The sequence below is a fragment of the Trichophyton rubrum genome, assembly GCF_000151425.1.
Source record: "Trichophyton rubrum CBS 118892 genomic scaffold supercont2.5, whole genome shotgun sequence".
Classification (NCBI taxonomy): Eukaryota; Fungi; Ascomycota; class Eurotiomycetes; order Onygenales; family Arthrodermataceae; genus Trichophyton; species Trichophyton rubrum.
Genome location: NW_003456424.1, coordinates 1,330,223 through 1,355,544, shown reverse-complemented (window position 1 = coordinate 1,355,544; position 25,322 = coordinate 1,330,223). Strand labels below are relative to the sequence as shown.

Sequence of the window (25,322 nt, the reverse complement as noted above, 5' to 3'; positions counted from 1 at the left end):
CCCACCTCAAGCCCAGCGCACCATCCATGCAACGGTGTCTGCCCAAAGCACTTGCATCGCAAAAACATAATAAAGTGGCACAGACTTCTATAATCTCCCGTGTTCTATTTATAATAACTTCGTCTTGAATGGCGAAGGCCGTGCCTCCCACACATATCCCTTTGTACTAGCCCTTATACTGCCCCAAGCCAACTCTCGGTACCCTAGCTCGCCAAAAGAGGGAAGTAAAGGAAAAAAAATACCTTATCTAGTTTTTTTTTGATAGCATGTAGTAGAGATACTAGTTTGATCCAACAATACTGAAAAGTTCATAACCAAAATTGTAGCAGGTGGAAAACCATATTAGAAATACTGATACATCTTTCTATCATTTCTATCAGATCCAAGAGTGTATATTGCCGACAAGTAATATAACGAAAATAGGAGTGGTAGATCATAGTGCCTGTAAAATGGCATCACACATCTTCACCACCTTCTCTTCCTCGAGCCGGCGCCCAACTAGTTGAAGGCTGACAGGCATTCCGTGAATGGCACTGGGGTTATCTACAGTCCATTAGCGATGTGCTAACCTGGCTGGAAAACGGTAAAGAAATGGGAAAGACATACATTCACTCTGTACCAAAGCATCTTCCTTGCTAAGTGGTGTTTCGCCAACTGCTGGGACATCAACGGCTTGATCAACGGCAACATTGCAGGGAAATGATATGCAGGAATAGTCCAAAATATTGAACACGCCCGTATAAGCGACATGCCTGAATTTAGAATGTTCGATGGCAGCAAAGGGTGTCGTTGGGGCTATTTCGAGGAATTAGCATGGTATTTAAGATATTCATGTATCCATTGAAGATAAAGCATACCCAATATAGCATCGAGTCCTAATGCGTTCCATCGGTCCAAGTAGTCCTTTTGCAGGGTATTTCGTTCTTGATGGAGTTGCCATAGGTTATATACGCCATGGTCCACTGCACGACCATACCGTTCCATCTCAGGGCGGATAGGCTCATCAGACATTGCAAGCAGTTTTTCAACCGACTTTCCACCATCGGAGAGAAAGAAGCGGTCCTATAGTTCCATTAGACGGAGTGAAAGTTCTTGTGGAATGAGAGCAAGGAGATAGCTATTCATACTAGTATATCGGCAGCTTGAGCATGGCCAATGGGTTCCCAGTCGATAACTTCATGACCTGCCAGCCTCAACTTCTCTGCTGTTTCTTTCAGAGCTCTTCTGACGGGGGGAGTGGGCCTGACCATGCCATCGTTCCACAGAATGCCTATTTTCAAGCCCCTTTTGAGCTCAACTTGTCTCCATGGAATAGGAAGGCATTTGGGGTCGGTGTTCCATGGCTGAGAACCGACGACTGCTTCGGCCCAGATAGAGATAGAGTGTAGATCTCGTGCCATGGGGCCATTGACGCTGGTCACTGACTCTTGTCCCGCAAGACCAGATTTGGTCTTGAAGTTAGGGAAACGGCCAAAAGAGGGCTTCAGAGTAAAGATTCCTGTGAGTGCGGCGGGTATACGCAGAGATCCCCCTAGGGTAGATTAGTGCTAGCTAAAATTGCAAGATGATAACCATGGATATCCTACCAATATCAGTGCCGACTCCAAGGGGACTCCCTCGGAATGCTATTAAAGCTGACTCGCCTCCTGAAGACCCTCCAGAAGAGGTAAGACGGTTAAGGGGGTTCGTGGTCCGGCCAAAGACATTGTTAACGGTTTCCGCAATCATCATGGCCGTGGGCACATTGGTTTTGACGTAGAGTATTGCCCCGGCTGCCTTTAGCAGATCTATCAATACGCTGTTATGCGTTGCTGGCTGCCCAACCCAGGCTGTGAAGCCGAGTGTGGAGTCCTTGCCAGCGATGTTGAAGTTATCCTTGATAGATATAGGAAGGCCGTGCAACGGCCCCAGGAGCTTCCCAGTGGCTGCAAGGTGGGTATCAAGCGCCTGAGCAGCCTTGATGGCCTCAGGAAACAAAGTCTCTGATAGACAGTTTGTCTAGTATCGCCAGTTAGTTAACCTATTCGAATGTCCCTGCGGTTGATTTGACTAAGGGTGGTGGTATAGTTATACAAGCTGGTGGGCAGCCGCAGCTCTTTTGCAGAACGCCCGAGCGACTGACTCGGCCGTCCATGACCCTGAAGCGGTTTTCTCGAGGATGACGGCTGCCGGAGAAGAAGTGATCTCGAGCTCAGCCTTGGTGAACCATCCAGAGGTTTCAGGCCAGGCTGAGACGTCCGGCTGAGAGTCCGGCGGGAGGATATCAGCATGTATCAGCCATTCTGGAGGAATCGAGGCAAGCAGGGCCTTTTGCTTTGCCGTGCTGATTGCCTGCCACTGCGTTTTGGTCATCGTGAGGGTGTTTCTGCTGGTGATATCCAACTATCCTCTTCTTTTGGGGTCGTCCTTGACGTCGACCGAGCAAACCGCCAGAGAACCCGGCGCCTATAACTAACTACACAGACGCTCTACCAAACCGCTGCCGGCTCGTCGGTAATCCGCTGAGGGGGTGCCGGTAGACGAGCTACCTAGGTAAACTAATTATGGGCGACTCTCGATGTTCTCATTTTGAATTAACGAACTAGTCAACCCTAGTGCCAGAGCCTCGCCGGCTATTCCTCACCTCGTTCTCGCCCTTCGCCTTATCCTCCTCACTCTTGTGCCCAGGGCTAATTATGCTGAATACGGCATGTATCCTCCAGTAGGGTTCTGGGACTTAGCAGAAGAAACTGTATGTGGGGTTTCAGCATTGAGACTAGAGTAGTTAGTTACAGAGTCAGGAGATTGTAACTAATTTAATCATATTTTTTTTTTTTTTTTTTTTTTTTTAAAAAAAAAAAAAAAAAAAGGCACTTCGTAGACTTCATACTATTAAGAGACCAATTGGATCTCATGATATCTGTAAAGTTGACCCAGAGATTCAGAATTGGCGCATGCTTTTGTATAGCCTCATTGGCAGCATAGCTGGACCAAGATTAATTGAGCCGCCTGCTTCAAGATTAAGCGTAAACCAGGCCTATTCACGCCCTGAACATCCTCAACACCTTCTCTTCGCACTTTTTACAGTGGCTTTATTCTGGGAACCGTTTTGTCGCCTGTGTTGGCTATCGACCGTGTTGAAGATTTTCTTGGATGCATCTCTCAACTGTGCCGGAAAAGTGTCAGTCTCGTGGCTGTTTATCAAGCCGCTGAGCCTAAGGGAAGCCCCTTATTTGACTGCAGAGAGGATAGTCCCTTTGGTCGATTTACGGAATAGTTGTATCTTTGACATTATTATCTTTGACTATATTCTTATCCTGGTAGGAGTAGTGAAGATGACTAAGCTAATTAGTAACACATTCTGACTAACCATTTCAGCTTACGCTTACTCAGCAAACTCTTTAACCCTTTGGCGAGTCTTGCTGACTAAGTCCATCGAGGGAAGAATTTGGCATATGCTGATCTCCCATATTATTGTACGTTGATCAATTATTTTATCATATTAAAAAGATTTTATTTACTGAAATAAGGGATTATAGATGGTCACTGATATAACTGGCTATCTGGGCTCTAGCGACTTGCCGTCTTGTCCGTGCCATGGACGTAATTTCAGCCGCACGAAGGTAACAACGAAGCGCGACTAGATAACCAGGACGCCTCAGCAACCAGCCCGGAGCTAGCTCCGTACAACTAGATACCCTGACCAGCAGACATCATGGAGACCAGGACAGCCAGAAAATACATGTGGAGTCGTCGCTACAAATACACACCTGGCCGTCGATGTCTCTGAGTAACTATAAAACTCCATTGACTCGACCGAGGCTAGAAATAAATATAAGGGCGGAATAAACCCGCGAGCATAAAAAGGCTCATTCAGGAGATGCCAGAACTTTACGACTGAGTTTGCCGCTGGCCAAAGCCCTCTCAGCAGGCCAGAGTTGGAGATATCGCCCTGACGGTGGCTCCTGAGCCGTCTACTTTGCTTCCCTGTGGGGGTGGAACAGATTCCGCCCCCTGCACGCTTGTGTAAGTTTGCCCTAGGATGAAAAGATTGCTGGCCCAATCACCGTGCTTGCGACGATGCTGATATGCGGAAGACGGCAGCTCAGTGTGTGTGCGGGAGTTGGTTCAGTGTCGATGATGCGTCTGGGGGAGATGTCCTGCGGGCACCAATGGCCACTTTTGGGAAAAAAAGATATATATCCAGCAGGGCCGCATTGTCATCCCCTGTGGTCGATCCGGAAGGGTCATAAATATATGTCCACCGGTGATTGTAGCTGATTGAGCTGTAGCGGTTTGCTATCTATCTTATCTACTCTGCAAAGAGCTGGCGGGATGGCTTCCCACACGATACTGATAGCCCTCGTGGCCATTGGTTACCTGCTTCTTAAATATTTCAACAAGACCGATGTTGCTAAGGTCAAGAATCTCCCGGAGATACCTGGGGTGCCAATGTTTGGCAACCTCCTCCAGCTAGGAGACTCGCATGCTAAACGAGCGGCCGCCTGGGTGAAGGAGTATGGACCCGTCTTCCAGGTCCGGCTGGGCAATAGGGTGAGTAGCACCAGCCTATGACTGAACTATCAGAATCGTGTAGTTGCTAATAATAGCTGGGATAGAGAGTTATCTTTGCCAATACCTTCGAGTCTGTGAAGTACCTATGGATAACACACCAGTCGTCCTTGATTTCACGGCCAAAGTTACACACATTCCATTCCGTCGTTTCCAGCTCCCAGGGATTCACCATTGGAACATCGCCGTGGGACGAATCCTGCAAGAGACGCCGCAAGGCTGCTGCGACAGCCCTGAACAGGCCTGCAGTACAGTCCTACATGCCAATCATCGACCTGGAATCGACTACCAGCATCAAGGAGCTGTTGGCAGACAGCAAGGATGGGACAGTTGATATCGATCCGAACCCATATTTCCAGCGTTTCGCCCTTAACACTAGTCTGACCCTGAACTACGGCATCCGTATAGATGGTAGCATCGACGATGAGCTGTTGAAGGAGATTGTGACGGTGGAGCGCGCGGTTAGCAACTTCAGAAGCACCAGCAATAACTGGCAGGACTATATCCCGCTTCTCAGACTATGGCCTACCAGCAACAGCCAGTCAATCGAGTTTCGGGAACGTCGAGATAAGTACATGAGCAAGCTGCTTGAGATGCTAAAGGAGCGTATTGCAAATGGCACCGATAAGCCATGCATCACGGGAAATATAATCAAGGACCCCGAAGCAAAGCTCAACGAAGGTGAGTCTCCCAGATGCTGCCTTTCAAGCGCTTTCACGACTAGTTACTCTATACTGACGCTCATTCTCAGCGGAGTGTAAGTCAATTTGTTTGACCATGGTGTCTGCTGGTCTTGACACTGTCCCGGGGAACCTGATCATGGGGATAGCATACCTGGCCTCTGAGCATGGCCAGGAGATTCAGGCTCGCGCTTATGAGGAGATCATGAAGGTCTATCCCGACGGAGACGCCTGGGAGAAATGTCTAGTTGAGGAGAAGGTCCCGTATATCACAGCTCTGGTGAAGGAGGTCCTTCGCTTCTTTATTGTAATCCCCATCTGCCTTCCCCGTGTCAGTATCAAGGACATCACCTGGAAGGACTCTGTGATTCCCGCTGGAACCACCTTTTTTATGGTAAGACATCAGCATTTTAACAAGTTACCCTGTACTCCCTATGGCTGACTAGACAACCAGAATGCGTATGCTGCCAACTACGACTCCAACCACTTCAAGGAGCCCTTCGAATTCCGACCAGAGCGCTACCTCGACGTTGCCGACGGGACGGGCACGCCACATTATGCCTATGGTGCAGGAAGTCGTATGTGCGCGGGCTCGCATCTCGCGAACCGTGAGCTCTTCACTGCGTTTCTCCGTATAATCTCCGCTTTTACGATCGTTCCGGCAAAGGACAGGGCGGATGATCCCGTACTCGATCCCATCGACTGCACTGATAACAAGACCTCGCTGACTCTCGACCCTCGGCCGTTCAAAGTCGGTTTCAGGGTGCGTGATCGAGCAAAGTTGGATCAATGGATCAGAGAATCGGACGAGAGAACCAAAGTCTTGTAAATATGGACACGGTTATCCAACTGCCCACAGGTGGATACAAGCCAGCAAGTTAGTAGTTCATCAACTAGTTATATAACGACAAATATATATAACCCCTTTTTAGCTAACTACCCGTCTTGACTCTCTTTATGCTTAAAACAACCGTTCTAACTACGCTGCCAAGTTGTCTCGGGGTATCGCGAGCAAACATCTCAGCCGTTGTTGGTCGCTTACGATTCATCGTACTTTGCCTTGGTACTGGTATTTTCTTCTCTTTTTCTCAGCCGGAAATGCGAGTTAATCCTGGCTGCGGTACTCCGTACGAGCGCATGACATTCCTCTGGACGCCCAAGATATGCACTCCATTCGCTTGGCTTGCGCACGTCAGGAGCAGCTAACCTCCTCCACAGTTAGTCTCCGGCTCAAGGATCCAAAATTATTCAAGGATTCGAGGGTTCAAAGGCACCTGGACCCTGCAAGCGCCAGTTTCCTGCCTGCTGGCGGGATTATCTGATGTTTCTGGAACATAGAGGTACATCCCGAGAGACTCCTGTCAGGCTGGGATGCAACCCTTGACCCAGTCAACCAAGAGCAGGATTCACATTCCTCTAAGACAATCATATAACTAACTAACAATGGGTGACGGAATATGTATTCCACTGGGTGATCGGGATGCAGACCTGCCTTGCCTTGCTGCAACACGACCGTGGCAAGGCTCCCTCAAAAGTAGTGCTTCGTCCTCGCCAGCAAACCGCCCTTCTGCAGCAAATCCCTGGATTCTCCTCTCCGCTTGCAGCAACCGCCTTGGCCGTGCATTCAACTTGATTGGCACAGTGATCGTGTCCCATGTCACAGAGGTAGTGCTATAAGTGCTGGGATCGATCAGTATCCTGGTCCCCAAGTCGAATGGCGGGCAAGATTTCTTCCGCGGTAGTCGTATGTACTCTCCCATACGGCGAATACCGCGTAAGATTATGCAGCTAGGTACTCGATATTTTATATTCTGGGATCCACAGCCGATTGGAGAAGCTGGCTAGAGCTGTTCTTTTCTTTTATTTTAAGCATGTTTATATCCTCTTGTTGGGTTTGCTGGCGTCCCGCCAGCTTCAGCCCATTTGAACCGTTCGACAGGTGGATTCTGGCCTGATCCGATACCCGATGATGAGCGAGAAAGCCACGGCCAGCGAGGCCGTCATGAAGACGCCAGCTAGTGACCCTGGGTCTTTAGACATTGTCCATAATACTGAAGCTGAGAAACGGCTTCTTCGCAAATGTGATCTCCACGTTGTGCCGGTTCTTACTTTCTTATTTTTGCTTGCGTTTCTCGATCGAATCAACATTGGCAATGCTCGACTTCAGGGCCTGGAGAAGGATCTCAACATGTCTGGGCGGGACTACAGCATTGCGCTGTTGATATTCTTCATCCCATATATCCTTTGCGAACTTCCCAGCAATTTGATCTTGAAGAAAGTGGCGCCTTCAACATGGATAAGCGGTATAATTGCAGCATGGGGTTAGTGATTAAACATGAGGACTATCACTTAAGATGTTGCTTTATATCACTGACTAGCTGTATAGGGGTGGTTACTATCTGCCAGGGCGTCACTAAAAGCTTTGCAGGACTGGTTGTATGTCGATTTCTGCTCGGGATGTTTGAGGCTGGGTTCTTCCCAGGTATTTTATACCTCGTTATACATTAGGATTCGTGCTCAATGTTAACCAAGTTCCCAGGGTGTGTCTACCTCATCTCCATGTACTACAGAAGACATGAACTCCAAAAACGAGTCAACTTTTTCTTCTCTGCCAGTATCATTGCCGGTGCCTTCAGCGGAGTGAGTTTGCCCTTGACCCATAATCCGCCATGTATATACTACATACTAACAGTTGATAGCTACTTGCATACGGAATTGCTCGTCTGGATGGAACAGCAGGTTACAGTGGATGGCGCTGGATCTTCGTCATTGAAGGACTCGCTACCGTCGTCTTTGCCATTATCTCAAAGTTCTTCATTGTCGATTGGCCGGAGACGGCCAAATTCTTGAACGATCAAGAGCGGAAGATGCTCCTTGCCCGTTTGACTTTTGATAATAATGGTGCACAAATGAACCGCCTCGACCGACCAGCCCTGAAACGCTGCTTATTTGATATTAAGATATATCTTGGGTAAGCTATGCATATATCTTCATGGGGACTACAGGCTTATATTGACTTAGGATGGTCATGTACTTTGGAGCTGTGACATCTGGATATGCTACTGCTTTCTTCACTCCTACCATCCTCCATCAATTCGGCTGGGCACCGCTCAAAGCTCAAGTAATGAGCATCCCAATCTTTGTTGTTTCAACCGTCATCACCCTAGCTCTAGCCTGGGTTTCCGACGCTATACGCCATCGCTTTGCTTTCACTATTTTGGGTTGCGTCGTAGCGACCGTCGGCTACGTCCTGCTTCTCTGCCAGCAACATGTTCCCATAGGAGCTCGATACTTTGCCGTCTTTGCGATTACCATTGGCACTTTTATCACACAGCCGATCTGCGTGACATGGCTCAGCAATTGCATGGCAGGACACTATAAACGCTCCTTTTCTACCTCCTTCCAAGTTGCGTTTGGTAACTTTGGAGGCATACTTGCGAGCAATATATTTTTAGATTCAGAAAAGCCCCTATATCAGACTGGGTTTGGCACTACCCTGGGAGCATTCTGGCTATGTGGAATTGCTTGTATTATACTCCTCTTCGTTCTCATTCGGGAAAATCGAATCCGCGATGCGGGAGGCCGAGATTATCGATTTCAGTTACCGGAGGAAGAAGTCACTAATCTCGGAGACGATCATCCATCGTTCAGGTTCTCGTATTAGAGCATGTTTTTGGATAATAGCTAGCAGTATATGAAGCATCAAAAGAATTAATGATATTAAATGATAATAGATGATTTCTGTATTATTCAATACTGCAAAGCCTCACAACGAACCCCATAGATAAATATCATGGTATAAAGACCTGGAGTCTCTACACAGTCCACCTGAATCAACGAAAAACTTGGAAATACATCACGAACCCGAGTATGAACATTACTATATAACCATTGAAGGCGCTCCATCATTTGCATCGCACGGCCTATTCCCATGTAGAACCACAACTCCGAGCCCCACCCAAGAGAAAATAGAAAGAATGGAAAAGGAAATAGTTTGTCATGTTCTTACTCTTCCTCGGCAGAGTTAGTTAGTGACAAGTAAGCAGTCCAGGCAATCCCGACCGAGGACACGAATGGCTAAATCTGTGTTAGCAAGTGATAAGAAGAACAACCTGAGGCCTATGGCTGGATAACACATACGATCTGGAACTGAATAGGAATTAAACGGAAATTCATGATTTGCACGGCTGGCCAGAGCACGAAATTAGCCTTCAGGGTTGGAAGATAGACGTCTTCGAATTTACGAGACAGAGCACGACGGCCACCCCCTTCTGCCACGGTCATAAAGGTGAAGAAACACGCCAGACCTAACCATGTTAGTTATCTTCTTCTCCCACTCTAGGGTGGGGGGAATTCGAGGGTGCAAATGAGGGTATATACCGATTGGAGCAAAGATGAGTTGGTCCATCGCAACACGCTTTAATGCTGGAATGGTTGCATGGGACTGGGTCACCGGGAATATGTGGGATAAGAAGCTGAACCACCGGTGCTGGATGGGCGCCATGAAGAAGCCATAGGCCATAAAGCGAGTGAGTCTCTCAAAGTCAAACGGAGCAGGCCGCCTTCTGTAGAAATTCAGTTCTCCCACAGCCGGTGGTTTTTCCTTCTCCAAGTCTTGCAAATCAATTGAGATGAAGCTGGTTGTATCCCGGTGCCTCGGTAGTTCCTTGCATCTGGCACTTATGGCGGATATCGACTGTGCAACCGTGTCCGCTATTCCACCCAAAACCTATAGGATTAATTCCCGTCAGCACGGTTCTAGTAACCCCCTCCGTATCTCTGAACTCCTGGCGGGAGGCAAGCAAGGGTCGAGGTATCCTTACAGCATTCGTCACCATTGTTGTCAGAACTGTCGTGCAAATCATTGTTAGCCTCTTATCTTGGTCCCAGTCATATATTAAGGGATAACGGTGATGCCCGGGACATACCGGGATTCTGAGCATAGTACGTATTAAATTTGGCTATCAGCCTCATGGTCACGGCGATCTCGATGAGGAATATGATGGCATGTAGCAGAGGCTAGATATGAAGAAAACGGTTAGTTCTTGAGCAATGCTGGCATAATACAACCTCTATCTCGGCTTCTGGAGTAGCGGGAAGCGCAAGAATGTTGATCCAACAAATGCTGGTAAGGTTTCAACTGACCACACGACCGTAGATATATCGGCTGTCCAAGGCCCTGAGCAGACCCCATTTCGACTGGTTAATCATGGCTGTCTGGGACCGTCTCGACTGTCTTCTCTCGACCTTGCGTAGATGGACGTAGATGCGGGCGGCTGTGGATAGAGCGAGACCTGGTTAGGCGTGGAGATGTCCTCGCCGTCCTGTTGCTGTATGACGCAAGGCCCTTTTTTGCTCCGTTTGGCGCTTTTGACGCTCAAAGAGATTTGAAGTTGCTGGAAAAAGGCTGCAAGTCGAGCAAAGCAACCAATCAGAGTGGAAGAAAGCTGCTTAGTAACTAGTTAAGTGCATGACTAAGATGTATACGAGCCTGCGCTTTCTTTCACAAGCAAAGCCGAAGAACCGGCAGGAGAAGCAGAGAGGAGGGCGATGATAGTCATAAGGGGCCGATCAGGCAGGGTGTACTTAGTGCTCCGTAGGGAGTTGTCCTTATTATCGACCGGGTCCTTCATATGCAACCCGCCATCTATATTCTACTTCATGCGCTGTATTACCGGGCGATCCGCTGTTGGACAAGCCCCTTAAATATCGGCATTTGCGTACGCTACAATGTCAGGCAAATCTCGGATCTCCATGGTTTCGTTTGACGCCAGGTCGACGAGTCTCACAACCTCCAAGTGTAGAAGCCCTGGGGATAGCGGGAGGAGCCTTAGTCTTGTGGAATGGCATGTACCGGGGTGGAGAGGCCTGGTGAATAAGAGTCAGCAATCGCAGTGACCAGCTTGTACCTCTCGTAGCAGATGACAGGCCGCTTACCCTATTTTTGAATCGGTGCTGAGGCAAAGAAGATCGGTCTCATGAGGGGCCGCATTTTGTTGCATTGCATAGACAATGTTTTCGTCAACAACAGCCTCTGCAACTTCATCTGCTCTCTTTATGGAGGAAGACGATGACGGCCGGGGAACATGTGTTCGCGCGTCTGAGCGTCTTCGAAACGGGACAGCAGAAAGCCCGAATTTTCTCACTTTCGTGGAAGTGTTTACAATAAAAACATCCCAGTCAAATGGCTTGCCAACCTCGACGCTAGGAGGACCGAAGAATGATATCTTCACTCCATGGTCCGTAGGAGTAAAAGAGGTGACCTGCGGCATTGTTGGTTCTTGCATGGACTGGTCGCTCCCACGGGATATGATACTTCGTCGCAACATATTACTAACGCCTCCTAAGGACTGGTTTGTAGGCCTGGAGAAGTCAACGCTTGTCCTCCAGCGCATCGAGATCTTTGGGCAACATTCGTCTGAGACTAGCACAGTCACTTTGAGTGAGATGTCAAGCATAGATGTCACTGGTGCGCCATCGGCAAATTCTGAGGATATGAGTTTATAGACCAATGAGATATCATCCCGTGCTGGACAGCTGATAGGGGGTGAGAAGCCAATTGCTTGAGCCAGGGGTTCCACTGTTCCATTAGTTAGGGATAAGTTAGCCTCTTCCAAAACAACTTCATAGCTGGTAAACGGAGTTGCCTCAAAGTCGAGGCTAGCAGTTGTTGATAACTTTTTCAAAACTGCGGCCGATCGGGAATATCTAATCCTAGCACTGGCAGCCGGGATAATGCGAACGGGGTGATACGACCTCTGCTGGATGTTATACATTGACCCTTCGGGCTGGGTAGAGGGGACAAGCCGTAATATCCGAGAGGCAGGAAGGTACGGATCTATATCCTCTCCGGCAGCGGTCAAGGGTTGAAATATATTTGTAGAAGCTGGCGTGAGTCGAGGCAGATATTGGTCATTGCTGGCTGAGGTCTGTGAGCCTTGGGGGCTATAGCTTGCAGATGCCGTAAAAACAACGGATGGATGCCTTAGGCGCACTCGAGGTCGGTCTAAGATCATGTTAGCTTAGGAAGGGGTTATACTGCATAGCTGGGCTAGATACTAACAGAGGAATGCTTCTGATTTCCATATCACATATGCATGGTTTCCATCCCCTCCATCTCCGACAGCTTCATCAACAATGACGAATGGATCATCTTTCTTATCCACGGTTTGGGAATATATTAAATCCTTCGAGCTCTGCTCCTCTTCTCCTGGCTCACTCGAACCTCCTTCATCAATGGCGAGGACTTCAAAACGTACACTGAGGTTTGATATGCAAGCCTCTAGACTGTCCTTTGGGAAATCAGATAGACAAAGCACTAGGTAGAGTGTAATGTGTTCGTCTGTTCGACTAGTATCAGTAATGTGATAGCAACAACCCGAAAGCTAGGAGTCGAAATCCGTACCGAAAAACAGCAGTTGACGTTGTTGAATTTTTGAAAGATATGTTCCTGGATCCCCAGAACTCTCCTGTACAGTCCCCAGCACATCTTCTATATTCAGATCTGAAGCGTGCGGGATGACCGTATCCAGCGTCGCATCTTGTAGGAATTGGTTTTCAGACATGTTAACATAAGGGTATCATGTAGGCCTCACCAAAACGAGGTAACTACAATGAAAGGCACAGGCTAATCCTCGCACTTCTAGCTACTGACAATCATAGAATCAAAATAATACCAAGCAAAAAGACCTGATCTCTTCTCTGCTTGATTTTGCAGGAAGTTGATGTCCAAAAATCGAACCACATGGAATTCCCAAATAGGCAAACGTCGCAGGCCCAATGGAAGGGGTCCTTCTTCACGTGACACGTGCTAAGATTTCTTCGCGCGCCAAAAGTCTCAGAAGCTTCAATCTTTATGTCGAGATCAACAGACACAGCCGACGACGATACCTTGAACAGCTCACTCTCGGGAAACCTGCGGCGTCGCTGGCGGGTTGCTTGCAGTGCGTTTTCGCAGTATTGTGTTCGGTGTCGCCCGCTTAAGCAGGAAACAAACCTGCTGTAACTTGGAAAGCACCTCTGACTCGTCACGATGAATGCCCCAGAAAGTCTACAGATACCGCCAGCTCTCTGGCAGGAGGCACGGAATGCCGAGGGCAGGGTTTACTACTACAATGTTCAAACCAAAGCCACCCAATGGACCAAACCATTGGAATTAATGACTCCAGTGGAGGTGTGTATTCTTTTCCTTGTACCGCTATTTTTGAACACTGCTGATAGCTCTCCAGCGCGCTTTGGCAAATCAGCCATGGAAAGAATATACTGCTGCGGGTGGGCGCAAGTACTGGTATAACACCGAAACCAAACAAAGCTCTTGGGAAATGCCAGAAGTTTACAAAAATGCTCAAGCTCAAGCTCAAGCTCAAGCTCAGGCCGTTTCTAAGCCAGCCTCTGCGTACGTTTTCCATGGTCTCTGGAATTGCATAGGCAAAATCTAATATAGCTATCCTTAGTGCTCCGACCTTTGTTGCTGGCGGTGTAGGCGCATTCCCGACATACCAAACTCCAGCTCACGATCGTGACGAGCATGACCGAAGCGCAAACGATCGACGACACGGATATGGAGGTGGCATTGACATCAACGGTGCTAACGCAATAGCTGCAGCAAATCAGCAGTCCGACTCCGGTTTTGCTTCGTTTGAGGAGGCAGAAGCTACTTTCATGAGACTCCTTCGACGCAGCAACGTTCAACCAGACTGGTCTTGGGAGCAAGTTATGCGTGCCGTCATCAAGGACCCTCAATACCGTTCACTTAAGGATCCCAGAGACCGAAAGGCCGCATTTGACAAATACGTTCTTGAAGTTCGCGCGCAAGAAAAGGACAAGGCAAAAGAGAGGTTTGCTAAATTGAGAGCAGATTTCGGTACCATGTTGAAGAGCCACCCCGAAATCAAGCATTATACCCGCTGGAAAACCATTCGACCTATTATCGAAGGTGAAACTATTTTTCGATCCACAGATGATGAGGGTGAACGCAGGCAGCTGTTCGAGGAGTATAAATCGGAGCTGAAAAAGGAGCACGCCGAGAAGCAAGCCAATGCGCGTAAATCCGCACGGGATGACCTAGTTGATATTTTGAAAACCTTGAATTTGGAGCCCTACACTCGCTGGTCAGAAGCGCAAGAGATAATTCAGTCTAATGAAAAAATCCAAGGGGATGAAAAGTTTAAGGCGTTGACCAAATCGGATATCCTAACCGCATTTGAGAATCATATTAAGTCTCTTGAACGAGTGTTCAACGACGTCAGACAGCAGCAAAAAGCTAGTAAGACTAGAAGAGAACGTCAAGCAAGAGATGCTTTTATATCTTTGCTACAAGAGCTTAGGTCTCAAGGCAAGATCAAAGCGGGTAGCAAGTGGATGAATATCTACCCATTTATTGAAGAAGATCCAAGATATACGGCAATGCTTGGACAATCTGGGTCCAGCCCTCTAGATTTATTCTGGGACGTGGTTGAAGAGGAAGAACGTGCTATCCGTGGGCCAAGAAATGATGTCCTAGATGTTCTTGATGTAAGTTCTATATATTTGATCGTTTATCTAAGTGATTTAAAAGTGGCATTAACATTTTGATTCTAGGATAAACGGTTTGAAACAACTTTGAAAACTACGTTTGATGAGTTTAAATCTGTGATGAGAACTGATCGTCGTACTGCTACAATTGACCAAGACACTCTCCAGCTCATCTTTGATCGTCTACAAGAGAAGCTCCTTCGACGTACAGAAGATGAGAAGCATGCAGCTAATCGGCAACAGCGGCGCGCGATTGATCTTCTACGATCACGCATCAAGCACCTTGAACCCCCGGTTCAGGCAAATGATACCTGGGAAGATGTAAAACCCAGAATCGAAAAGATGGAGGAATACCGAGCGGTAGAATCGGAGGACGCACGCCGCTCGGCATTCGAAAAAGTTGTGCGCCGTTTGAAGGAAAAAGAGGAGGATGCTGAACGTGATCGCGAAGCCCGCGGACGGGATCGGCCATCACGCCGCGACCACTACGACCGTGTAGACCGAGATGACCGCAATGGACAGAGATGGTCAGGCTCTGGACGTCGTAGCCGTACCCCTGAACCAGATGCGTACGAAGCGGATCGCCGCAAAGCCCAAGCAGACCGGGAAAGATCATATCGCAAAGCCAGCGGATTTTCATCACCGCCTAGGCATCATGACCGTGATCGTAGAGACCGCGACCGCGATCGTGAAAGAGATCGGGACAGAGGTCGTGATCGTGATAGGAGCATTTCTCGGCATCGTCGAGATCGCCGTATCCGAGAAGATGAAAGAGATAGATTCTACCATAGTCGCGCTGACCCTCGAACCAGTCGCGACGAACTGGATTACGGAGGCGGTGATACCGATACCGCTGCACGTAGTGTGACTAGTGAGCGCCGCAGACGCCGTGATAGTGATACTGAGAGCGTTGGCAGCCGGTCCGCAAAACGGTACAGGCGTGAGCCTGATCGCCTAAGTGTCGCGAATGGCGGGAGACGGGGCAAAGAAAAGGAAGAGAAGGCAGCACCTGTGGCGGAAGAGAAGGCTGTTCATTCTGGCAGCGAGGAAGGCGAGATTGAGGAAGACTAGGAGACGTATACTGATCTGTTTCTGTATTTTTCACCAAACCAACATCTTAGCCTATATTTCCATAGTTTAGAACTTTAGACTCGATAACTACATAGGCCAATTCCTCTAAGCGTTGGATAGTCCATCCATTCAACCAAATTTTTTGTTTCAAACGAGTGGAGTGGAGAAAGATGTTGAATCATATCACCAAAATTGAGGTACAGGTTTATCATCCCGTGAAAACGGTACAGGCACAAAAGAATAGAAAGGCAAGTTTTATTCGAGGAAACTGCAAGTTGGTTTGTAACCTTTTCAAATTCTTGAACTCATAGGGCGCTACCGAGTGTGCGCAGCGGCATCACATAGTAGGCGTCGATCGACATCGCGAGCCTCATAGCCATCACTGGGCGTCTCTTTTCCACATTGTATGAGACTTGTGGAAGGGCGTGGCATAGAAATCATGAACAGGTAGTTCTGTCACAAGTATTCAAACATTTATGCAGATGACCCGGCGCATGGAAAATTCTTTGTGTCATCGTCGTCATCGTCATCACCATATGACGTCTCCTCTCCGAAGAAGCGGATGGTACGCCATCCTTGGCCGGCATTTAGGCTGGAGATACTGACACGGTTCAAGCGGCAGTCCCTTACAACCCTCCAGTAGTTCTCCTGCCAGTGAGACCATCGACGATTACGACCATCATGGCGATTATCCCGTGGAACAGCCTTTTCAACTCTCTTCTTCCAAGAAGAACTAGAAGTTATAACGTTAGACACAAAATAGTGTGGCCACGGACAGTTAAAACTTACGAAGTTTCCACTCAACTTCTGCTCCTGGTCAAGTTGGGAATTATACTTGTTGATACGTGGTCTGTAGGTGCTGGGGTCACGTCTGAAGGTGACATCTAGGTTCTGAAGGAAGCGGTTGCACCCTGTAAGAAGAGATTCGGGCTTGTTTGCCTTTGACTTGACGGAAGGAGCTCCTTCGAACAAGATGACACGGTCCGCAAGATAGGTGGCCATAATGAAATCGTGCTCAACGACGAATGCGGTCTTCTTAGTGTGCATAATGAATCTCTTGATAACACGAGCAGCAACGATACGCTGCTCGGAATCAAGATACGCACTCGGCTCGTCAATCAAGTAAATATCAGCTGGCATACCTAGGGCCAAGACGATAGCAACACGCTGCAATTCACCACCAGACAAGTTTTGGACTTCTTGGTCAATGAAGTCATCCAGCTTAAGTGGCTTGTACACATCAGTCTGGAACTGTGGCGACAAGAAGGCAGCCTTAATCTTCTTGAAAAAGAGCTGTCGAACAGTGCCTTGGAACTTGGGTGTGATAGTTTGTGGTTTCATACTGATGTTCATTGGAGGGACGTTCTGACCACCGTCTGGTTTAATTGCGCCAGCCAACATCTTACAGAACGTAGTCTTGCCTGTTCCATTTTCTCCCATCATGACAATGATTTCGGAGTCGGTGAACTGACCGCTATCAATGGTAAGGTGGAAGTTTCCAAGTGTCTTCTCCATTTTTGGATAGCTGAAGGCTCTATCTTTATCAATCATTATATCATCTCCAGCTTCAGCGATTCGGAAAGTCAAAGATTCTTCACGGAAACGAAGATTCTCTGTTAGGATGTGACCATCAAGGAAGACGTTGATACCTTCACGGACTGAGGCTGGGAGTGTAACCACACCATAAACGGCAGGGCGACCGTATAGAACACAGATAAAGTCAGAGAGGTAGTCTAGAACGGACAAATCGTGCTCGACGACAATAACGTAGTCGTCTGGTCGAAGAAGTTCACGAATCATACGTGCAGCAGCAAGACGCTGCTTGACATCCAAGTAGGAAGAAGGCTCATCGAACATGTAACTAGTCTAGTATTAGATCATCTTCTTCGACTCCGGGCATGAGGTTGACTTACACGTCCGCTTGCTGAACGCAGACAAGGCCAATGGCAAAACGTTGGAGTTCTCCACCAGAGAGCAGGCCGATCTCACGGTTTTTGACTTGCTGGAGTTCTAAAATGGAGAGTTAGAAGAGAGCTATCTTGGACATGAAAGATTACATACCTAGGACATCCATGACATGCTCCATATTGTCCATCTGAGCGCGTGCCTCCAGGAGAGCGCCGACCTCCTTTACCGGGCCCTTGACAGCTCGAGGGATCTGGTCGACATACTGGGGCTTGACGACAGCCTTGAGATCGTCTTCTAGGACCTTTGTGAAGTAGTCTTCAGGCATTTGTTAGTATATGTTTTAACCCCCGCATGTCTATGGAGGGAACTTACTTTGAAGCTCAGATCCACGGAAATACTTTAAGATTTCTTCCCAGTCCGGTGGGTTGTCATATCGACCCAAGTTGGGCTTGAGCTTTCCACTAAGAATCTTGAGTGCAGTACTCTTTCCAATACCGTTTGTTCCAACCAATCCAAGAACCTGACCCAGACGGGGCATGGGAAGTCGATGAAGCTTGAAGCTGTTGGCTGAGTAACGGTGGGTGACCTGAGACTCCAGGTTGGTGGGCAGGTTGATGATATGGATTGCACCAAATGGACATTTCTTTGGGCAGATACCACAGCCAATGCATAGCCGTTCCGAGATAAACGCAATTTTCGAGTCTGGGGCGACTTCAATGCAAAGCTTGCCAGTACGGACCACTGGGCAAGACTTTTTGCATTCCTGGCGACATTTCTGCATATTGCTAGTCAGTTGACCGTTCAATTGAGGGTGGCATTCAAGCTCACTAACCTTTGGCTTGCACTGTTATATGGGTGAAAGATTTTGGCGTCAGAATCCCGTAACTAACCAAGGGTATATAAATATAGCGGGGTTATAGTATAGATACCTTATCGCTGTTAACGATAGCAATCCTATAGTAACAAAGAGGGATTAGTCTGAGTTCTTGTAGCATAAATGCAGTAATAGCATACCTAGTTAGCTTATCAGACATGGTGGATGGCTGCGAATGCTGTCGTATATAGGTGTCCTGTAACTAGATAAATTTATTTTGTGGAGGGGCAGTATTGAAGAGAAAAAGAAAAAATTCCAGCAGCTTTTATCGAGTCCGCCTGGTAGCCAAAACGACCCAACTGATTGCTCCTCGACCTGCTGTCTATCAGGAGGAAGGGAGCTCTTTTCAACGAAGAAACAAGAACGCGGTGGCCGTTGGACGCTGCGGGTGTCGGTGGGTGGACGGCAGAGTTGAAGTCCTTGTTTTGTGTCTTTTTTTTTTGTCTTTCCTTTTTTCTAAACTTTTTGCCTTTTTTCGGCTTACTTATCCACGGCCTGTGGTTCGTGCGTTGTGATGAGTCAGCAATAACACAAATCATTATCTAATCAATGACTAAGCTATTGACTGACTCATCTCTTACTCAGCCAGTCTAGCCTCAAGAGGCAAAGACAACGGCCGTCTGACCTTTCCACCTCTTCTTCCTTTTTTTTCCTTTGCTTCTGCGTCGTCCTTCCGCCGCCAGACAAAAATCCACCGAAGAAAGCACATTTATAGAGACAACGAACAGCGCCCTTTTGCCGGCCACCTCTGCCTCATCGACACGCTGAACCGCTCAGCCGGTCCCTGGTCGCGCCTGGGGGCTACCACGTTATGGATCGTAAGTGGTTTTCTGTGTCGTCTTCCACAGAGCGAGAGATACCGCCCCCGGCCCTCTGTTCCCATAGTTGACACCCCCAGCACCGCGCTCCAACCCCCCCTATTCCTGGCTTATTGTATGGAAGCCGAGCTTGTAGAGCTCTCTGCTGTCGGCTTTGCTGTCTGTATAACTGTTTTTGCTTCTCTGTCTGCCTGGGCTGGCCTCCATATTCACGCGCTGGCCGTCCTGAACACCCGTTCATCCATCCCCATTTCCATCAAATTTCATCTATAAATACATCAGACCCCATCTATCCCCGCGTTCCTATGCCTACCTGAGGAGCTATAGCTACCTATAATACAATAATAACTGGCCACATGCTCCTCGCCTGTCTTTCTGTGCGCTTTGTTCCCGCGTTTGACTGCAATTGCCTGCTCAATGCTAATTGCGACCAAAACGTAGCCTCGACCGTGGTGATCCCGAACACCCTCCCCCTCGATATACGTAATGGGCATAGTCCTCTACGCTCACCACCTGGCTATGGGCTTCACGATAATGTTCCCATGCCAGATGCGCCTAGTGATGGCGAGATGTTCCCTTCAAACCCAGAGAATATGGACGACTCCGATGCCTCCAATGAATCTATGAATGCCGAAGAAGACGCAGCTTCGGCAAACGTTGATGACGACGATGAAAGTGTCAACGGTGTTGATGCCGGGATGAGCTCACGCCATTCTTCTGACGATGAAAGCATTGGGGGCTCGGAAGACGCGGCTGGCGAGGACGTTGCTGAATTCACAATGGAGAACGGCGTAGATGCCCCTCCGTCGGAGATGTTTTCATCCTCACCGGGCTCTAAAAGGGGAGTGAAACGCAAATCCTCTGTTGACGAAGAGGAATATATCAGAAACAACCCTACTCTCTACGGCCTACGACGGAGTGGACGCGCTCGTCCAACTCGGCGACTGGATCAAGAGTCCTCAGCCTCCGAGTCTGATGTTGCCCCACCCCCAAAACGTCGTCGTCCCGGCCGTACCTCTGACCGTCCTTCCCCGGTTCAGATGCCTGAATCGTCGTCAGACTCTGATAGTGACGCGTATGAAGGTCCGCGTCGCAGTCGACAGGGGAAAAAGCAACGCCGGAACAACCAAAATGATCTGAAAAACTCCTACATACCTACACATGGTGAAGTTCGCTTTTCAACACGGCGGGCAAACAAGGTCTGTAATTACAACGAAGAGAGTGACGATAACATGTTTGAAGATGAGTATGAAGAAGGTACTCCTGGAGAATGGACATATACCGTTGATGACACCACACCGGCCATCGACAAGATCCTCTATCATCGCTTCAAAGAAGGTGTAGACCTTGAAAAGCCTGATCTAGGCCGCCGTGACTGCGAATACTACACCAAGTGGCAGGGTTTAGCACATTACCATGCAACCTGGGAAACAGTCGATACCCTTGCTAACTGTCGTGGCATCAGACGTCTAGACAACTATATCCGGAGAGAGATCGAACAGGAGATCCTCTTCATGAGAGATCCAGATGTTATCCCGGAGGAACGGGAGAAATGGAGTCTTGATCGCGAACGATATATTGAGAAAATTGACCACTTCAAACAGGTCGAACGTGTAATCGGCTCCCGTGAAGTTGATGGCGCAACCGAGTACTACATCAAATGGAAACGTTTACCTTACGATGGCTGTACATGGGAGGAAGGAAGCCTCATAAGCAACATGGCTCAAGCCCAGATTGATGCCTACCTCGACCGCTGCTCCCACCCTCCGATCTCCTCCAGAGCGGAGTCTAATCCTGCAACCCGCTCCAAGTTCGAACCTATCCATACCAACCCAGACTTTATACAGAACGGTCAACTCAAGGAGTTCCAGATTAAGGGAGTCAACTTCCTTGCTTACAACTGGGTCCGCGGCCGCAACGTTGTCCTTGCCGACGAAATGGGCCTAGGTAAAACTGTCCAGACGGTAGCATTCATCAACTGGCTACGGCATGTCAGACAGCAACAGGGCCCGTTCATCGTCATCGTCCCATTAAGTACCATGCCTGCCTGGAGTGAGACATTTGACTATTGGACACCTGACGTCAACTACATCGTCTACAGCGGTCCGGAGCCTGCTCGAAGGATCATCAAAGACTACGAGCTTTTGGCTGATGGCAATTTGAAACGTCCTAAATTCAATGTTCTCCTCACCACTTATGAATATGTTCTGCAAGATGCAAGCTTTTTAAACCAAATCAAATGGCAATTTATGGCAATTGATGAAGCGCATAGATTGAAGAATCGTGACTCACAGCTATATACCAAACTACTTGATTTCAAGTCGTCCTGTAGGCTCCTTATAACGGGAACTCCAGTTCAAAACAACTTGGGGGAACTCTCTGCCTTGATGGACTTTCTCAATCCAGGCGTCATCGAAATTGACGAGAATATGGACCTAAACTCAGAAGCTGCCAGTGCAAAGCTGGCTGACCTGACCCAAGCTATTCAGCCCTATATGCTTCGTCGAACCAAGTCCAAAGTCGAGAGTGAGCTTCCGCCAAAGTCTGAAAAGATCATTCGCGTTGAGTTATCAGATGTCCAACTCGAACTGTATAAAAACATTCTGACCAAGAACTACGACGCCCTCAACCACGGCGGTAAGGGGCCTAAACCGTCCCTACTCAATATCATGATGGAGTTGAAGAAAGCTAGTAATCATCCATTCATGTTCTGGGGCCCTGAAGAGCAAGCTGGAGGAAGCACACGGCGGGAAGACCAACTTAAGGCCCTCGTTACCAGTAGCGGGAAGATGATGGTTCTCGATCAGCTCCTGACTAAGCTAAAGAATGATGGCCATCGTGTGCTGATTTTCAGTCAGATGGTTCGAATGTTGAACATTTTGGCTAACTACATGGATGCTCGAGGTTTCAACTACCAGCGTCTGGATGGCACCATTGCCGCCGGCCCTCGTCGCCTCGCCATCGAACACTACAATGCTCCGGGCAGTACTGACTTCACCTTTTTACTCTCCACCCGTGCTGGTGGCCTTGGTATCAACCTGATGACAGCCGATACAGTTATATTATTCGATTCAGATTGGAACCCACAAGCTGATTTGCAGGCTATGGCTCGAGCTCACCGTATAGGGCAAACAAAGCCTGTCAGCGTATATCGTCTGGTCTCCAAGGATACAGTTGAAGAGGAGGTCTTGGAAAGAGCGAGAAATAAGCTGTTGCTGGAGTTCATAACCATCCAAAGAGGTGTTACCGACAATGAAGCTACTAGCCTCAAAAACAAGCTTGCTCAAGCTGGTCATCATGTCAATGAACCTACTTCCTTCGATGATATCTCGCGGATTCTCAAACAGCGCGGACAGCGAATGTTCGAGCAATCTGATAACCAGAAGAAACTTGAAGAACTTGACATTGATGCTGTTCTTGCCAATGCTGAAGAACACAAGACTGTCGAGGAAGATGCTATTGAGGTTAGCGGAGGAATCGACTTTATCAATGAATGCCAATATGTTGATGTCAAGTTCGATGACCTTTCATGGGACGATATCATTCCAAAGGAATACCTAGAGAAGATCAAAGCAGAGGAAGAACTAGAAGCTCAAAGAAGGCCGCCCCCGAAGGAAGAGCCTACTGAAAACACAAATTCTAATGCCATGATCAGCGATGAACGCGAGGAGCGGAAAGCCAAGCGGCGAGCTCGCCAACAAGTGAATTTGGATGCCGAAATCATGTCTGATGCCGAAGGCCCAGATCCCAGTGCACCTCTAAGTGAGAAGGAATACCGACATCTCATCCGTGCATACCTGAGATACGGTGATATGAAGGATCGCCAGGAAGAAATCATAAAAGAAGCACGCCTCGTGAACCGCGATCTTACCGTTGTGAAAGACGCGCTCAATGAGGTCATTGAAAAGGCTACTGCTCTTGAACAGGAGGAAAACAACAGAATTCGTGCCCTTGAACGTGAGGGTAAGAGCTTTACTAAAAAGGAGCGGAAGGCAATCCTTTTCGATCACAAGGGTGTCAAACGCATCAATGCGGAAACTATCGTTAGTAGGCCTGGGGAAATGCGTCTTCTACGTGAGGCTACCTCCAGTTTACAGGACATAACGAGTTTCCGCATACCAGAAGCTACCAAAGGTGCTGATTACTCCTGCTCATGGGGTGCTCGAGAAGATGGAATGCTGTGTCTGGGCATTGCTCGTCACGGCTACGGAGCATGGACACAGATCCGCGATGATCCCGAACTAGGCCTAAGCGACAAATTTTTCCTCGATGAGCACCGTGTCGACCGCAAGCAAGAGCGATTGAGCGGCAAGGGTGAAGGATCGAAATCTCCCGGGGCTGTACATCTGGTTCGAAGAGCAGATTACCTCATATCGGTTCTTAAGGCGAAAGCCAGCAATGGTTCCAACGCCGCGGCAAGGAAAGCTTTGGAAAACCACCACCGGAACAATAAGAAAGTCAATTCTCGGAATGCTCATCGAACCGTTTCTGCCTCTCCTGCTCCCTCTCTCCCACGAAAAGGTAGAGAAAGCGAAAAGTCGAGGCGCCGTATGCAAAACCGTGCCAGTCGGGATAGCGCGGATGGATCTCACACTCCATTACGAGATCATCGAGATCGAGACCGGGAAAGAGACCGTGGGAAGCCTGTCGATTCAGATAAAGCGCGCAGACATTCCAAGGAAGAAGCACATCGCCGTCGTAGTGATGATCGTACTCCAACGGGCGGTGACACTACGCTTCGAAGTATCTTCAAGCCCATTCGCGAGCATCTACGACGAGTGTCACAGGTCACTAAGGAGAATATTCCAAGCAAGTCACAGCGAGTTGCTGAACTTCGCCGATTACTGCAAGTGGTTGGAGACTTCATCCATGGTATTCTCGACGGTCAAGAAACTGCAGCTTCACTTGAAGAAAGATTATGGTTCGTTTTAATATGTTCCTATCACTTTCATGATTCCGTTATACTAACCTTTACGCAGGGATTACTGTGCTATTACTTACTGGCCGAACAAAGGAACACCTGGGAGCGCACTTCTCACTATGTACGAAAAGATAGCGAAGGATGGGGGACGCGTCGAAGCCTCAAACTAATTCCCCTGCCTTCTCTTTCCGATCTTTCATCGAACATCTATCTGCCATCCAACCTACGCAAAATATTGACCACATTGCTACCGGATATCACTTCATCATCTTACTACTATATTACATTTCCCGCGATATCTATGTTACTTTTTTATTTCCATTTATTCACCTTTTATTTGGTTCTCTGGCTTGGAGCCGCTGGAGTTTGCTTGCATTTGTGAACGGCGTTTATTCCGTTTCTTCCTGGTGTGGTATTAAACTCCCGGGAAGAATTAGGGTTGATTCAATATAATTCCCCCCGGCTTCTGCTTCGTCTTCCTCTATTTGCTTTTCCTCGTTTCCATTGATGTTATGTTCACCCATAGCCTTGCCTGGATTATATGTATTTCTAGATGAGCCACGTTTCCCATTGCTTTTTATACCGTTTATTTCTTGTCCTCAAAAGCCGTAATTGCCTTTCTTTTTCTTTTTGTTGCTCTGGGGCTGGGGGTGTTTGATCTGAGGAGCGTTGAAGCTTATGAGCGATCAGGCCGGGAGGTATACATAGTCACCAGTAGAGTTTCTTTGACAAAGACACTCGAGAGAAATCAATACAAGCTAGTCTTTCCCTCATATTCATTCCGGTTTACCAGATGGATTCTACCTAAGCTAGTATAGCGCTGGGTTGAAAAAAGATTTGTTCAAAGGTAAAGGCTGAATTAGCATTATAGTCGGAGAGATACTGAGCGCTCCGAATAAGCAAGGTAGTATTGATAGTGAATAGGTAGAAACAATAGAGCAATAAAGGTATCATAATATAAAACGCCAACCAATCGTACAATCCTT

At 48.1% G+C, this 25,322-nt stretch overlaps 10 protein-coding genes across 20 annotated transcripts; 4 read left to right on the top strand and 6 right to left on the bottom strand.

Moving 5' to 3' along the window:
• Positions 1-433: 433 nt before the first annotated feature.
• On the bottom strand, positions 434-2,388 carry TERG_05260 (uncharacterized protein; the record flags this gene model as incomplete). The annotated part of the gene is made up of 6 exons (XM_003234619.2): positions 2,074-2,388; positions 1,587-1,998; positions 1,128-1,531; positions 858-1,062; positions 607-795; positions 434-543 (listed from the first exon to the last, which is right to left on the bottom strand). The coding sequence occupies exons 1-6, from the start codon at positions 2,350-2,352 to the stop codon at positions 434-436; spliced, it is 1,599 nt and encodes a 532-aa protein (XP_003234667.1). The 5' UTR covers positions 2,353-2,388.
• A 2,423-nt stretch (positions 2,389-4,811) lies between these two features.
• TERG_05259 (uncharacterized protein) lies at positions 4,812-6,060 on the top strand (the record flags this gene model as incomplete). Its single annotated transcript, XM_003234618.2, has 3 exons — positions 4,812-5,232; positions 5,303-5,625; positions 5,686-6,060. 3 exons carry the CDS (start codon positions 4,812-4,814, stop codon positions 6,058-6,060), a joined length of 1,119 nt encoding a protein of 372 aa, XP_003234666.2.
• Positions 6,061-6,664: 604 nt separating this feature from the next.
• TERG_12258 (uncharacterized protein) lies at positions 6,665-6,991 on the bottom strand (the record flags this gene model as incomplete). The annotated part of the gene is made up of 1 exon (XM_047751243.1): positions 6,665-6,991. The coding sequence occupies one exon, from the start codon at positions 6,989-6,991 to the stop codon at positions 6,665-6,667; it is 327 nt and encodes a 108-aa protein (XP_047606552.1).
• Positions 6,992-7,197: 206 nt separating this feature from the next.
• Positions 7,198-8,895, top strand: TERG_05258 (uncharacterized protein; the record flags this gene model as incomplete). The annotated part of the gene is made up of 5 exons (XM_003234617.1): positions 7,198-7,552; positions 7,618-7,713; positions 7,771-7,871; positions 7,931-8,202; positions 8,253-8,895. 5 exons carry the CDS (start codon positions 7,198-7,200, stop codon positions 8,893-8,895), a joined length of 1,467 nt encoding a protein of 488 aa, XP_003234665.1.
• A 341-nt stretch (positions 8,896-9,236) lies between these two features.
• TERG_05257 (uncharacterized protein) lies at positions 9,237-10,442 on the bottom strand (the record flags this gene model as incomplete). Its single annotated transcript, XM_003234616.1, has 6 exons — positions 9,237-9,308; positions 9,372-9,538; positions 9,612-9,960; positions 10,055-10,080; positions 10,160-10,250; positions 10,377-10,442. 6 exons carry the CDS (start codon positions 10,440-10,442, stop codon positions 9,237-9,239), a joined length of 771 nt encoding a protein of 256 aa, XP_003234664.1.
• Positions 10,443-10,933: 491 nt separating this feature from the next.
• On the bottom strand, positions 10,934-12,796 carry TERG_05256 (uncharacterized protein; the record flags this gene model as incomplete). The annotated part of the gene is made up of 4 exons (XM_003234615.1): positions 10,934-11,099; positions 11,169-12,237; positions 12,295-12,573; positions 12,637-12,796. 4 exons carry the CDS (start codon positions 12,794-12,796, stop codon positions 10,934-10,936), a joined length of 1,674 nt encoding a protein of 557 aa, XP_003234663.1.
• Positions 12,797-13,258: 462 nt separating this feature from the next.
• TERG_12257 (uncharacterized protein) lies at positions 13,259-13,639 on the bottom strand (the record flags this gene model as incomplete). The annotated part of the gene is made up of 1 exon (XM_047751242.1): positions 13,259-13,639. The coding sequence occupies one exon, from the start codon at positions 13,637-13,639 to the stop codon at positions 13,259-13,261; it is 381 nt and encodes a 126-aa protein (XP_047606551.1).
• A 253-nt stretch (positions 13,640-13,892) lies between these two features.
• On the top strand, positions 13,893-15,815 carry TERG_05255 (uncharacterized protein; the record flags this gene model as incomplete). Its single annotated transcript, XM_003234614.2, has 2 exons — positions 13,893-14,744; positions 14,811-15,815. The coding sequence occupies 2 exons, from the start codon at positions 13,893-13,895 to the stop codon at positions 15,813-15,815; spliced, it is 1,857 nt and encodes a 618-aa protein (XP_003234662.2).
• Positions 15,691-19,564, bottom strand: TERG_05254 (translation initiation factor RLI1). Of its 11 annotated transcripts, XM_047749947.1 has the most exons (8): positions 18,738-18,895; positions 18,653-18,677; positions 18,556-18,567; positions 18,096-18,498; positions 17,877-18,038; positions 17,729-17,825; positions 16,605-17,676; positions 15,759-16,548 (listed from the first exon to the last, which is right to left on the bottom strand). In XM_047749947.1, exons 1-8 carry the CDS (start codon positions 18,755-18,757, stop codon positions 16,525-16,527), a joined length of 1,815 nt encoding a protein of 604 aa, XP_047606542.1. In that variant the 5' UTR covers positions 18,758-18,895; the 3' UTR covers positions 15,759-16,524. The 11 variants fall into 11 exon arrangements, with proteins under 11 accessions (XP_047606543.1, XP_047606550.1, XP_047606541.1 ...); XM_047748397.1 differs by having other exon boundaries at positions 15,759-17,676; XM_047749948.1 differs by having other exon boundaries at positions 15,691-16,548; positions 18,096-19,564.
• A 207-nt stretch (positions 19,565-19,771) lies between these two features.
• TERG_05253 (uncharacterized protein) lies at positions 19,772-24,506 on the top strand (the record flags this gene model as incomplete). Its single annotated transcript, XM_003234612.1, has 2 exons — positions 19,772-24,336; positions 24,395-24,506. 2 exons carry the CDS (start codon positions 19,772-19,774, stop codon positions 24,504-24,506), a joined length of 4,677 nt encoding a protein of 1,558 aa, XP_003234660.1.
• Positions 24,507-25,322: the final 816 nt, after the last annotated feature.

What these genes read in the sequence shown, in the direction of transcription:
- TERG_05254 (XM_047748397.1), bottom strand. Translation starts at nt 18,757, where the DNA reads ATGTCTGATAAGCTAACTAG. An exon ending in ATGTCTGATAAGCTAACTAG is followed by an intron (nt 18,678 to 18,737) that starts GTATGCTATTAC and finishes TTGTTACTATAG; the next exon opens with GATTGCTATCGTTAACAGCG. An exon ending in CCGTGGATCTGAGCTTCAAA is followed by an intron (nt 18,039 to 18,095) that starts GTAAGTTCCCTC and finishes AAATGCCTGAAG; the next exon opens with ACTACTTCACAAAGGTCCTA.